The sequence below is a fragment of the Macadamia integrifolia genome, chromosome 12 (assembly GCF_013358625.1).
Source record: "Macadamia integrifolia cultivar HAES 741 chromosome 12, SCU_Mint_v3, whole genome shotgun sequence".
Lineage (NCBI taxonomy): Eukaryota > Viridiplantae > Streptophyta > Magnoliopsida > Proteales > Proteaceae > Macadamia > Macadamia integrifolia.
Genome location: NC_056568.1, coordinates 1,875,417 through 1,888,794, shown reverse-complemented (window position 1 = coordinate 1,888,794; position 13,378 = coordinate 1,875,417). Strand labels below are relative to the sequence as shown.

The following is a 13,378-nucleotide window of genomic DNA, read 5'->3' as shown; positions in this document are numbered from 1 at the left end:
AGTTGAGAAAAACATTTTAAATTTGTAACAAAATCATGGTTTATTAATGTAAGTGAAAGATAACTAATATTGAAATCACAAAATGAACCCTACTATCAAATCATTCATTTAAATGTCCAACTAATTTTGTGTAGTGAACAAAGAGATCAATGGAAGCATTGTTATAATTTACAAATCAATTTCTCTATTTATAATTTCATGTATATTGATTTATAACAATTCCTGTTACAACAAAAAATATTCTCAATTGTAAAAAAAATGGATAACTAATTCACCTATTTATAACCTCATAATCACTAATTTTTGTATCTTTTTCATTCTATTTGATTATTGATCGAGATTCAATTTGAATGAATTTTCAATCGGTCTCATCATACCTCAGTCCAAAACCATTCCAATAATGATCGATTTGATTTCACAAGTCGAACATAGGCCCAATCCATCGTTCTCTACATCTTGTGGCTCCCAATTTTCCCAACTTCTTGGGTAGGTTACACCCAACCAGGGTTCTAAGTTGATACGATCTGTTTCAGATCGTATCAGTATCCACTGAGCCAAAACCATTACCTGACCGATCCTGAATTAGGTATCGATATTATTGTATCAAGTGTAAAATTGACAAAAAAAATCTATTTGTTTATGAAAAATAAGGGTAAAGCTGATCTATCCAAGCCGATACGGACTGATCCAGATCTGTATCGGCATTCCCAAGATTTAGCACCTAACATGTCATGTGCTCCTGGGTGGAGTACCATTGTGGATCTATATGAGGAAAAGGCCATAGGTCACGGGTTTCATAAGCAAAGGAACTGCCTACGTACTCTGAAAACCGGAGAACAGTCTCATCTTCTGCTTCTATACTTGGTTTGTCTTCTGATTGATCAAATTTGCTCTTAAATAAATTGAAAAATAATTTAAAAATACACGTTAATTAACTTATATGGTCAATTATAGGTTCACCACCTTATAGAAGGCCAAAAGGCTCAAGCAAACCAGAAATTTAGAGAGAGCTTGCTGAGGAAACAATGTAATATCATCATCTCTCTGAAACAAGCCTGGTCTAGAAATATTATGAAGGGAACACCAGTCATTGCCTGGAAATTAGAGCTAATTAGTACACCATTGAACAGTTTACAATGAATAGAACAGTTTTTAATGAATCTGACTGAGCACTCAAAACTTCAATTTTGATTGTCATCTTTCCTCAAGTTGCACATGAATGACACATGAACTGTAACTACTACCCCACTCCTCCCCTCTTTGAAAAAAATCAATACTAAATGAAGGGGGGAACACCGAAAATAATAAATAAATCCAACAAAATTTCATTTCGTCCTAGAGTCCTATGGAGTACCCAACCCTTCTCCACCAGAAGAGAAGAAATCATGTCTATGAATGTAGGAACTCGAGATGGACAAGAGTAAGGTCTGTGGCCAGTGGCCACCAACCAGTCACCAACATGACCTAATGGCGAGGAAAAGAATTTGAGATAACAGAGAACATGTTTTACCTATAAAAAGAATGAATTATGGGAACTGGAATGACCCTCCAATAGTAGTGTTACCGGAAGGGGGCTTGATTGCCACCCAAAGGAGGGAAATGGTGATTGCGATGAGGCCTGACCAGACATACACGATGGTGGGAGTTCTCCCTCTTCTTCCCATCAAACCTTTGGCAAAAGGGTAAAGATGAGCCAAGACCCAGAAACTGAAGAATACCCCACCTAGCAATTTGCTCCATTGTGGTATAGTACTGTAAATGGTCCGGCTGAACCCAACTGCAATAGCAATCAAGTTGACCATAATGATCGTGATGGGCGGAATCATGAGAGATGTCCACTTCACAATATAAAGGTCAGCAAATTCATCATCCAAGTCATCACCAGCTGACTTTGATGTCAATGTGAATGAGATCTCAATCCCAGCAACCACTTTCAATAGCCCTTGAAGCACAGCGGCAAGGTGGGCACTGGTGCCTCCAATTAGCCAGAACTGCTCATTCCTCCACCATTCCTCTAGCTCAATGCCTGACCACCTGATCTCAAGTATAGCAAGCATGCAAAGAGTCAAAGTGATGGTCAGCAGGTAAACAAGGAATGTGACATTGAGGGTCTGCACGATGAACTGGCCAGAGTAGAGGGAGAGTGCTGGAAGGAAGCAGTAAACAATAAGAAAGACAGAGGTGAAGGGATAGATTCCGACATTGAGGTAGGCAATCCTCTGCAGAATCTTCATTTTTGAGCTGGCCAGAAGAGCATTATTGCGAGAGAAAAAAATCTCAACAGAGCCAGTGGCCCACCGTAGCACCTGGTGAAGCCTATCAGTAAGATTGATTGGAGCAGTCCCACGGAAGGCATCACGCTTGGTCACACAATAAACAGATTTCCATCCCCTGTTGTGCATCCTGTATCCTGTGACAACATCTTCTGTCACAGACCCATAAATCCACCCCACACGGTGGCCCCACTCAGTTTTGTCCTCATACCAGCACGAGATGACGCTGATTGCCTCTGCAACTGTAGAAGCATCAAGAAGGTCACGAGGAATTGTTAGAGCACCTGGAGGACGTCCATTCTTCACTGCTGGGTGATCAGCAAGGGGCCGACCTTGGAACTCTGCAACAGGGATTGAATCAACGAGGAAGGATGAGTTGCCAAACTTTTTGGGAAACGAAGCTAAGTTCATTTCTTCATCATCATCATCTCCCATTCGAAGGGCCCGATTCTCTTCAGGGGTATTGGCAACTGATACCTTTCGCTTGCGACGGCCCAAACAGCAGCTACAGAAACCAGGGTTGTGATCTTTTGATCGAGGTGGGTCAAAGCCATAGAGGGCAATCCTACGGAAAAGGCATCCAGTTCCTACATATACAGGACCTTGAAGACCATCAAGCGCACGCATGTTAACATCAAAGAAGACAGTATTATGGTTGGCATATCGATCAGAGGGATCGATACCCTCAAACCTCTGAGGGAATTGCACATAACAAAGGCGATCACCACCACGGTCCATCATGAAGCACATGCCTTCTCTCATTGCCTGGGAGTTGTAGATGTAGTGGTCACAATCGAGGTTAAGGATGAAGGGACCATTGGACATTATGGCGGAGGCTCGAACAAGGGCATTCATGGCCCCAGCTTTCTTGTTGTGATCATAGCCTGGACGTTTCTCACGGGAAACATAGACAAGCAAGGGGAGACGGATATCAACATCAATGAGATCAAGGAGCTTGCTATCGTCAGAAGTGACTTGTAATGGTTCATCGCTGGGAGGCTTCAACATCACCTGTAGTTGAAAAACGCATGTTTAGAAATTCTTTTTGTTTGGGGGTGGCAGAGGGGAGAGGAAAGGGAAAATAAAATGATTTTCTTCTCTCCATCTCTATTAGAAATAAGCAGGTCAAACCTTAGGGATAATGTTCACAAAATCAATATGCAGACAAAATTAACTATTTGGTCCAACACTTTTCCTTTTGTCTTGAAATTTTTTGTTCCAACATATTATAGTCAAGAAGAACCATAATATCAAACTCTATTGAAATGGTTACCTGTATGATACCAGCATGATCACCCTTTGAGTGTTGGGCCGAAGGATGCAACCAAGTGCCAGGCCAGTGTGTTCCATCAGCCATCCAAGTTGCTTTTGGGACCTTAATAGGTTCCACAGTTTCATCATCTCTTGCATTTTGTCTCTGCAGTTTCATGGCTTTGATCTCCTCCCGAGCATGATAGGCATCAGAACGGCGACGAATAGAATCAGGAAGGCCATTAATCCGGACCTTGAACTCATCATACTCACGTTTAACTCTTCTGCGGTCCTTGACAAAATCAGGGCGCACCTTGTTCTTATAAGGATCTCTCTTCAGATTAAAATAAGACTCTGGATTCCTGGGTTCTATGTTATGTTTCCGGCAGAATGGGACCCAAAGATTGGCAAAACTTGCGCCTTCAGCCATAGCCTCAAATGTAAGAAGGGCACCACCATCATCAGAAACATAGCAAGCAAGCTTTTCAACAGGGTAATCAGCAGCAAGAATTGAAAGAATGGTGTTTGCAGTGACCAGAGGTGGCTCTTTCTCTGGATCTGCAGTGGAGACAAAGACATCTATGCCTGGGAGATCAGATTTTCCAGTGGGATTGTAGGGGCCAGGTGTTTCAAATTTCTCTTTCAACACAGCAAGATCCGTAGAGCGGTTAATAGGGTTGAACTTCGGAAGCTGATCAAGCAGCCAGGAGAAGGCAAACCAGATTTCGCAGACCACGGACATTCCCCATAGCCAGATTGCATCATGATTTTTGTGTTTAATCCTCCACATCAGAAACAGGGAAAGCACAACCATTCGAACAAAAATTAGGAGCCTGTCAGCATAGGAAAAAATAAGTCAGGTAAGGAGGAAATGTTAGCACATGTTACTACAAAAGCATTTCAAATGAAATATAATATTTTTTTTTTCATTTTTTTTTCTATGGCATGGACAAGGCTATAAATCAAATAGACACAATTACACTAAAATGATGTCATCGAGCAAATTATTTTTAACTTCTAATGTATTATGAGTATTTGCATTATAATGCCCCTTACAGATAGATTCATCATCTCAATTCAGCAAATAAATGTTAACAATGAAAAAATCCACTTGTAACAGATTAGCCCTAATTGTTAAATCAAACCAACCACTCACATATCCCAATTCCGATAGTCAAAATTAGATATAGAAAGTAATTAAAGGGAGAAACAAAGTAAAACAGGAATCAGGGATGTCCCATAGGAACTGATTTTCAGAATATTAAGATTATTTCATATGGCTTTACTTTCAGCCACAGTGCTCCCATGATACTTCCAGAGTTTGGATGATCTCAAGACACCTGCATGTGTACCATGATTTTCATAATACCAAAAAATTTTTTTGGCGCCAGACATATAATTGGAACCCTAATTTAAATAGATGATCATCTCCTCTGTGTAAAAGATACAGAAGGCATTACTCACATTGCAGAATAATATCATCATAGGAGAAGGATTCTAAAATAAGAGAGTAATCGTGTAACATTGAAAAATGATTCAAATCATGAGATCAGTTATGCAAAAATGATTGAAAAACATATTTCTCCAACAGTTCCAACGATGGGCACAACAAGATACCCTTTTTGCAAAGCATGGAGAAGTAGAAATAGAAATATAACCATATTTACTGAAGGCCAGTTTGCACCAACAATTCCCAATCACAATCATGACATACACGGAAAACCTTCCCATATTATTCAGGTAACAATTGAGGTTATACGCTCCCAAGCAAATTCTAGCAAGAGCTAAAAGAATCTGATCTATAATATTAATGATTAGATCATGACTTATAGAAGGCTCTTGCTTTTTTACTTTCAACTCTCAATACATTTTGTATTTTTTTTTTTTTTTTGAAAACATGAACCAATGAATCATCATCCAGTCAAAGATAATCCAAAGAGAAAGAATGATGGCAATTTGGAAATTAAAGACATCAATAAAAGCAAACCTGAAGCAGCAAATAATTTTACCATGACCTTTTCATTCGATCAAATAAAAATTAAACTTGTAATGGAATAGAAGGATCCCATCCAATAAAATTAATGAAAATCTCTCTCTCTCTTATCTAAAATTCCCAAAAGAAAATAACAACAATCAGAAAATAATGACATTACCTATATGGACTGATAACTGCAGCAGGGATCTTTAGTTTGCGTGTAAGTGGCCTCCAAGGTTTAGTGATCAGTTCTTCAGGCTCATGAATTCCATCATCCTTGTCATCAGAAAAAGGCCCCTCTTTAGGCCATATAGCATTCCCGTACCCATATGTCCCCTTGGTTTCAAATAGCCAACGGTTATGATCAAAATCCCCAGTCTGGCTCCTCATTAACATAGATTTGGTTGATTTCATCAAAGATAATCTCCTTTCCATCTTCGACATCCCAGCTGGTGGTGGCAATGATAATGGCCGTCGATCCACAGGTATCTCATCTAAATCTGTAGCATTATAAGGCTCCTTGCACCCTGGGCATACTGCACCACCCGTCTTAACAGCATCTATATAGCAATCCCTGCATATCTTAAAATCGCATTCACAGGGAAGGACGTCTTGTCCTCGTTCATCACTCATGGCTTTCCCATCACACCCATGTATAGCACAAGAAGATCCCTTGGCACCAGCCATCTGGGGATGGTTTGCTTCAGATTCACTCACCTTATCCATGAGATGAGCTCGAGTAACACTGTTGAACCCACCAGTGAAAAGAGAACTTGACACATACTGTTCTTCAACCTTCTGTGAGATGGATGGATCAAAGGGCTGGTTATCGGGACTTGGTGGTATGTGCACAGTATAGTTCATGTATTCAGCACTGCTAAGTTCACTATCAAGGTCATCATTTGATTCTCTCGAGTACCTAACGTAGCGCCCCGACAAAGTTCTCCGAGCGAAGGTGACATGTGGAGGAAGAGGAGGCTTTCCTCCTTGTGTTTCAGAAGCATCGGATGCTATCGATAGAGTCGATCTGTTTGGCTGGAACTTTTTGGACGCCATAGAGAAATCCTACCAGATGCTGAAATTTCAGAAAAGAAGAATACTCTGAGCAATGTTGATCTTGTAGAAACATAAGAGAGCGCTTAGATAGTTGAAAATCTTGACATAACAAATAAAAAAAAAAAAAAGATAAGGAACTCTGGCTTGATCAACAGTAAAATCAACCTCGAAGCACTGATTTTGAAGCTTTTGGATGAGTATTCCAAAGGGAAGGATAAAAAGACTTCAAAAACGGAAAAAGGCAAAGTTCTCCATCAAAGAAACTTCGAGCTTCAATGGAGATCGAAGCAGAATAAGTTTAAAAACAGCAATTTCATCACTCAATATCAAAAAAACTCCAACGAAACCGGCGGAAAAATATAAACCTTCCAAAAGAAGCAATCACAAATTCACAATTCACAACCGCCCAACAATTTAGCAGCGAGGACTCATCGACTAACCTAAAAAATGAAGGGAATCCCCGAACTCACTGACAGAAGATTACATTACAAAACCAGTATCCGAACAAATCAACAAAAAACTACAGTTCTAATGCATTACCTCTTACAATGCCAGATCCAGTCCGACCTTTAAGGCTTTGAAGAACAACAAAAGCTTTGCGGCTCTGAAACCTTCAACTTCTAATGAGATGGAGAGAAATCCTCTCTGAAACATTCATGGCAAAAGACCAACAACAACCATCTCTTCTCCAAACTTCCAAGCTGGATACGCCATTTTCAACACCTACTCTTTAATCCTCTCACGACATGAGGGTTTGGGACTTCGTTTTCTACTAATGAGACTTCTTTTTTAAGCAAAAAACTTCGAATCAAAGCTGCTCAGAAGTCCACTGTTCTCGATAATCGATCGATCGATCAATCTTAGACCTTCGGAGGAAAATCTTGGGGTCTTGGACTAAAGTGCAGAGATTTTCTTAGACAATGTGAAGCAGAGACGATAGATTTCAGCTTCTTTTTTTTTTTCTTCTCTTCTTCTGTTTTTTCTTACAAAATGAATAATTGAGCAGACTATGGAAAGGCGGATATCGAGGAAGCCGAGTGAGAAGGCGCATTTATAGGAACCCCTTACACGCTGATTATATGATTATACATGCCGACGTGGCGGTGTCCGGCCCGATCAGCTGCCCACGTGGGTACAGGTGGGTATAGATCTGGATTCCATCCATAGGATGTGGGTCCCACATGCAAAAGGTGGGTTCCACAGCCCCATGGGAGGGCCAAGACTTGGACCCACCCGTCCTCATGTGGGGAGTGGCGCTGGTACGCTGTTTCATGGCTGTACGATTGTTTTTTACGTTGTTCCATGATCATGGCTGCACGATTGTTTGCTTCGTCGAACGTTTAATGTCTGTTTCCGACAATGCCCCTTTGTCGTCGTGAAATTTGTGAAAATGGTCTCACTAGCGTTCCAAGTTCCAAGTTTCCAACAACGAAGGGCGGTGATACGGCCGCATCGTGTTTAACGCGTGGCTGTGTCACATTATTCAGTTCTTTTGGTTCTTGGACCGTTTGACTTGGGATCGTAGTGGTCCCGCCACTATGGAGGGAGGAATAAAAGATGATTGGTTTTTGGTAGACCGTAGAAGTCTTGTCAATTTTGATACTTGTAAATGAACGGTTACGATCGCATGATCATATCAATTTCTGTATTTTATAAGGTTCCAAACATGGTAGGAACATGGCCAACTACCAGGCTACCAGCATCCATTAGTGTAATAGAACGAGCTACGCAGATTTTAATTTTCTGATTATTTTATGTTTTTGGTTGGAAGGATTTGCTCTATTTTATAGAATTTTTTTTTTTTAGTTGGAAAGAAAAAGTTCTCTCCACGTTTACAGAGATGAGTTCAGATCCTCTGAAATGTGACATGCAGGGATGCTCTTTCATGGACACTACTTCCGGGGATATAATGTATATTGGTGATCTCATATGCACACAAACTATTGACGATGGTAAGCATTTCAATCGTTTGATCCAGCTATCCTTCATTTTCATTTCCCCCCATTTCTGCATCTCTCTTTCGCTCCATCGTCTACCCGCAACCACCCTCCGCTCATTCCTACCAATCCTACAGTGTAGACACCCGATCTCAAGGTATAGTCGATGCTTAAGAACCATAATAACCTCACTTGATTAGTAGTACTAATTAATTTGTCAGAGCCGATTTCGGCCTGACAATTAAATATATTTTTCATAAAGAATCGAACATTAGTCAATACTGCGAAAACAGTACAAAATAGTCGATTTTACCCACTTTTCAGTAACCCTATACCAAAATAGTGCGCAACTCCCGTATCATTGAATGGCGCTCGAAACGCGCTATCCCAGCGAGACTTTCAAAAGAGAAAGAGAGAGAGAGAGAGAGAGTCCCCTCTCCCTGGGCCACGTGACAACAAAAGTTTGGAGTGAAGGGGTCCTCCCCCTTTCGACCCTAATCCCAGGTCAAACTCAGGTATAACTTCTTCCTCTCTAGTTAGTTCAGTATAACATAACTCCCAAAATTTTGATCACGGAGCCTCCACCCCATACACCCCTGAGCAGGGAGGCTCCCTACCCCTTTGTAATCCCACGGCTTGCTCATTGACGAATAGGAGCACCATTATTGGGGAAGAATCAACAATACTTCCTGGATTAAACTGAAATTAGGTTTCACCAATAACAATAACAGGGAAAAAAATGTAAGGCTCTAAGTGAATGGTAGCCAATCAAACATAGTCGTCCATGTGTGTTTAGGGTATTATGGCATACACATTTGGGAGAACATTCAGACTTTAGCATCTAGTAGAAATATTGGCTTTCGATGGGTAGAGTGAGTGTCTAACACCTTTCCATTTCCGTAACCTAATCCTTACCAAACCTCTAGCTAAACCATCCATAGAATCATACCTTGGCCTCCATCTTATGTGGCGATTCTTCATCAGTTTTTCCCACCCCTAATTGTCATGCAAGTGGAGATGCAAAGGGTAAGGCAGGGTGAGATGAAGAGGGTGGGCAAGAGGACAAAGAGAAATGTAAATGGTAAAAGAGAAGGAGAAGATGAAAAGGGTGGGGGAGAGGGGAAAGAGATATGCAAGGGTGATATAGGAATGAGGATTTCCATAGAGAGAGATGTAGCGGTGGTCCGATCTCGTAGGTGTTATAGAAAAATATGCTACTATCGGGGGCATTCCACCTGAATCGAACGGGCCGGCAGGATCAAGCGCAGAAGGCATCAATATAGGCCCAGATGAACGGTTTGGTCCTGGATGAACTATAAACCTGATCGATAGCTGTTATCTAGGTCAGGAGTAGCTCGACCGACCGACATTATTGAAATGGGTCAATTTTCGAGCGGTTGGTCAGCACCAACATAGGGAAGGTGATGTGTATGGGCAGCCATGTTGTATCTGAACAACTAGTAGTTTAAGACAATACCAGAACCATGACTGCATGGCAGAGCACCTTCAACCTCGCAGGAAGTAATAGAAAATCAACAACAATAAAGTAAATCATATAAAGTACCCTCCCAATTGACCTAAGTCATTAAAGGAAAAAACGTAATTTTAGGTAAGGTTACACAGACCCAAACCCTAAATTATACCAATATAAGATGGAAAGACATGTAGAGGATCTAGAAATACCTCGATGTAGCTTTGCTCACAGCGGAATGAATCGGATTGCACCACGCATCGATCCACACAAATAGTGACAAATAAAGGATTGCGACTCACTAGGCAATGATCCACCCTCCAAATCCAAGGATTGCAATGGAGATCCTTGGAGACACACACTGTTACACCCATGCCCTAATCTGGTATAATTTGAAACTGTTGTGACAGGCCTCGAATTGGATATCGAAAGTACGATCGGGTTTTGGCTTGCGGCTGCGCATTGCCGAATGGGTAGGGATCACCCCACATGTTCGTGCATTGCATGCCTGTCTAACTGGAGAGGGTTCATACCTTTCGATCCCAGACGGTAAGTGACCCGACTACCCACACTTGATTTTCGGCAAGCGTCATAATTGCCGAAAGGCCTTGAGCATGTCCGAGGGCAGCCACTTGTGCGAGGCCAACCATTAGATTAGTAGCTCCTATTCAAGAAGAAGCTCCTAGCTATGAATATGAACTAGCACGACACTCTTCATGGCACTCATCACAATGTCAACGGCAATGAGAATAGAAAAAACTGTAAGAAACCTCATCATTTGAACAATTTCAATTGAATATACTTGTCTCTCAGTGCGATACCCTCCATTTTAGTGTTTATGCATTATACATATTATATATAGCTTTTTTTACTATTTTTTTAATGCCAAAGTGTGTAAAAAATGTTCTCTATCCATTTATGTGCATATCTCCAATACGCTCTAAAACATATCTTAATTTTGGCCGACCGATACCGATACTACCCTACCAATGGAATTTTATAGCGGCTCAAAGTGGCATTCTGCAAAATGTAGAAGGCAGGGACAGAATAAAGCAATGTAAGAAACTCCTACTGGTTCAGAATTGGAAAACATGATATACATAACCTAAAACTGCCACTGAACACCACAAAAATACATCACAAAATCCCAAGTCAGCTTCTCTTTTTATACAAGTTTAACAATCAGCCAGCTTTTTTTTTTTCATTTAAAATAGTCCTAGTGGTAAGGTAAGTTTGCAGGCCTCGACGGAATGGTAAGGTAGTTCCATTGTGACCTAGTGGTTGTGGGTTCGAGTCAGGAAACAGCCTCTCCACTAAGTGGAGGTAAGGTTGTGTACATTATGACCCTCCCCAGACCCTACAATGGCAGGAGCCTCATGCACTAAGCATGCGCTTTTATTTAGAATAATCGTTATCAGCATTTTATCGAAGCTTCCGTAATTTTATTTGCAAATCTTATGAACCAGTGTTTCATTGATCATTCAATAATAGATTATCATTTGATCATTTTGCTGGAAAGAAGTCCCAAAACCAGCAACCTATAGAAACCAGTGCTATTATGCCACCAATAGATTGAAAATCAAAACTGCATCTTCTCTCTGTGATAAATAACAACTTTAGTAGACGAGAGAAAGAATTGGAGAGGCACAAAGAAAAGCAATATTCCCATAAACAGGAAAAATACAAAACTAACCCCAAATATTCCCTCAGAAAAAATTCGTAGAGGAAAAGTGCTCCAATCCAAAATCCTCAGCCAAACTACAAGTTCCTTAGCTAGCCCATTAGCCACCTCGTCTCTCAATCTACGCCTCCATGGGGGGGGGGGGGTATAAGACATTTTCTGTTGAAGAATTATGACAAATAGTTCCCACGAACCACAAAGCACGTGAGCATCTGAGGAAACTCCTCATGGTTGCAAGCCTACTATAGAACAATTGCTGAATCACCTTCAATTACTATATCTTTTGGTCTTGCCATTGGCCATTAGAGAGCTGTAAATCCATCCAAAGACAGTTCAGCTGATGTCGAACCAGGGAACAATGGATTCAGTTGGATTGGATTTATTCTACCAATGAAGGTATCATTTGGTGGAGAGGGAAAGGGTAGTTGGGCGAAAGAAAAAGGGGGCCTGGTATAAGACCTGCAAGGGAGACAAACATTACCTTATTTAGGAAAATGGTTATGGAGAATAGAGAGTGGAGTTGGACGGGGGGTTATGGAAGCAAGTGATATGATGCAAATCTGAAACCATAGGCTTTTAGGGAAGACAATGGTACAATACAGGTGCAAAACAGGTGTAACCAGTGATAATAAGAAAGAAATAATACTGAAACAGAAACAGAATAGGCGCAAAGAATTTCCAGAAACAGAAAGAACAGTTATAGAGTTTTCAGAATGAAATTCTATGACTTCTAACTGTGAAAGTCAAGTTGAGTTCTCAGAGGATCCAAAGTAATAGTTTGAAATCAGAAACTCAGAAATATCTGGTGCTCAAGAGGGTGGGATTGGGGTGACTTCAAAAATAATTGGAAACAGACCAACAGATTATAGTGATATACTAAGGGCTTTCAAACTGGTATTTGACAGAAATTTTTAGAATAGATCGGAAGAAACTCTTGACAAATTTAGTATGTCTTTGGGTGGCTTGTGGATTTTTGTATATGCTTTGCATATGCCATACTTCTATATCCTCCTCATTTTTTGGCATTTTTCCTGATCAAAACTGTTTATTCATTCATCAGGGAGGGAGGGGGAATAGAATAGGCTGATTCTAAACAGAAACACAGCGGCAGGTTGAGCCAATAACAGAGCATTGAGTATGGAATTTAGGAACTGGAAATTCTGATCTGCATTGCAGCTCTCTAATATGGATTATAAGAATAGAAAAGGTAGAAAAAATAATAAGCTTGAAGAAATTCACACACAAAATGGCTTAGACCACCCAGACAATAGAAATCCATGTCGAAACTGAACCATATTGTAGCTGACAGCAGCAGCTTCAGCTCATACAAAGAATCACATACCTCATTGCATACACTCCTATTTACAAAGTAGGGTCTCAACCATAAGATTTGAGTTACAACCCAATGACTTACATTCTCAGAAATAAGAAATTAAAACCTATCTAGGAGCTTAGATAGCAATAGAAAAATAGAAACTAATCATTGGCTAAAGCTAGCTCTCCAGGTACAAAATAGAAAATCAGAAACAGAAATTAAAATTAGAAAAGAGCTGCTGATTGGAAAATCAGATGAGGTTTCTAGAGTTTCTAAAACCAGCCCATGGCTAGGATTTTTATTTTTTTTTGGATGAATAAATAATTCATTACCAAGAAGAAAAAGAATATGCAAGGGAAGAGGAGGGGGGGCCAAAACCCTCAGGAGAAGGGGGAGGGTAAGGAGCCCCAAAACTAACT

General features: G+C 40.6%; 1 protein-coding gene across 1 annotated transcript; it reads right to left on the bottom strand.

The window, feature by feature from the left end:
- Positions 1-1,090: 1,090 nt before the first annotated feature.
- Positions 1,091-7,575, bottom strand: LOC122058103 (cellulose synthase-like protein D3). Its single transcript, XM_042620573.1, has 4 exons — positions 7,096-7,575; positions 5,678-6,574; positions 3,547-4,357; positions 1,091-3,284 (listed from the first exon to the last, which is right to left on the bottom strand). The coding sequence occupies exons 2-4, from the start codon at positions 6,553-6,555 to the stop codon at positions 1,527-1,529; spliced, it is 3,447 nt and encodes a 1,148-aa protein (XP_042476507.1). The 5' UTR covers positions 6,556-6,574; positions 7,096-7,575; the 3' UTR covers positions 1,091-1,526.
- Positions 7,576-13,378: the final 5,803 nt, after the last annotated feature.

What these genes read in the sequence shown, in the direction of transcription:
- LOC122058103 (XM_042620573.1), bottom strand. Translation starts at nt 6,555, where the DNA reads ATGGCGTCCAAAAAGTTCCAGCCAAACAGATCGACTCTATCGATAGCA. An exon ending in GCAGTTATCAGTCCATATAG is followed by an intron (nt 4,358 to 5,677) that starts GTAATGTCATTA and finishes CTATGCTGACAG; the next exon opens with GCTCCTAATTTTTGTTCGAA. An exon ending in ATCATGCTGGTATCATACAG is followed by an intron (nt 3,285 to 3,546) that starts GTAACCATTTCA and finishes TTTCAACTACAG; the next exon opens with GTGATGTTGAAGCCTCCCAG.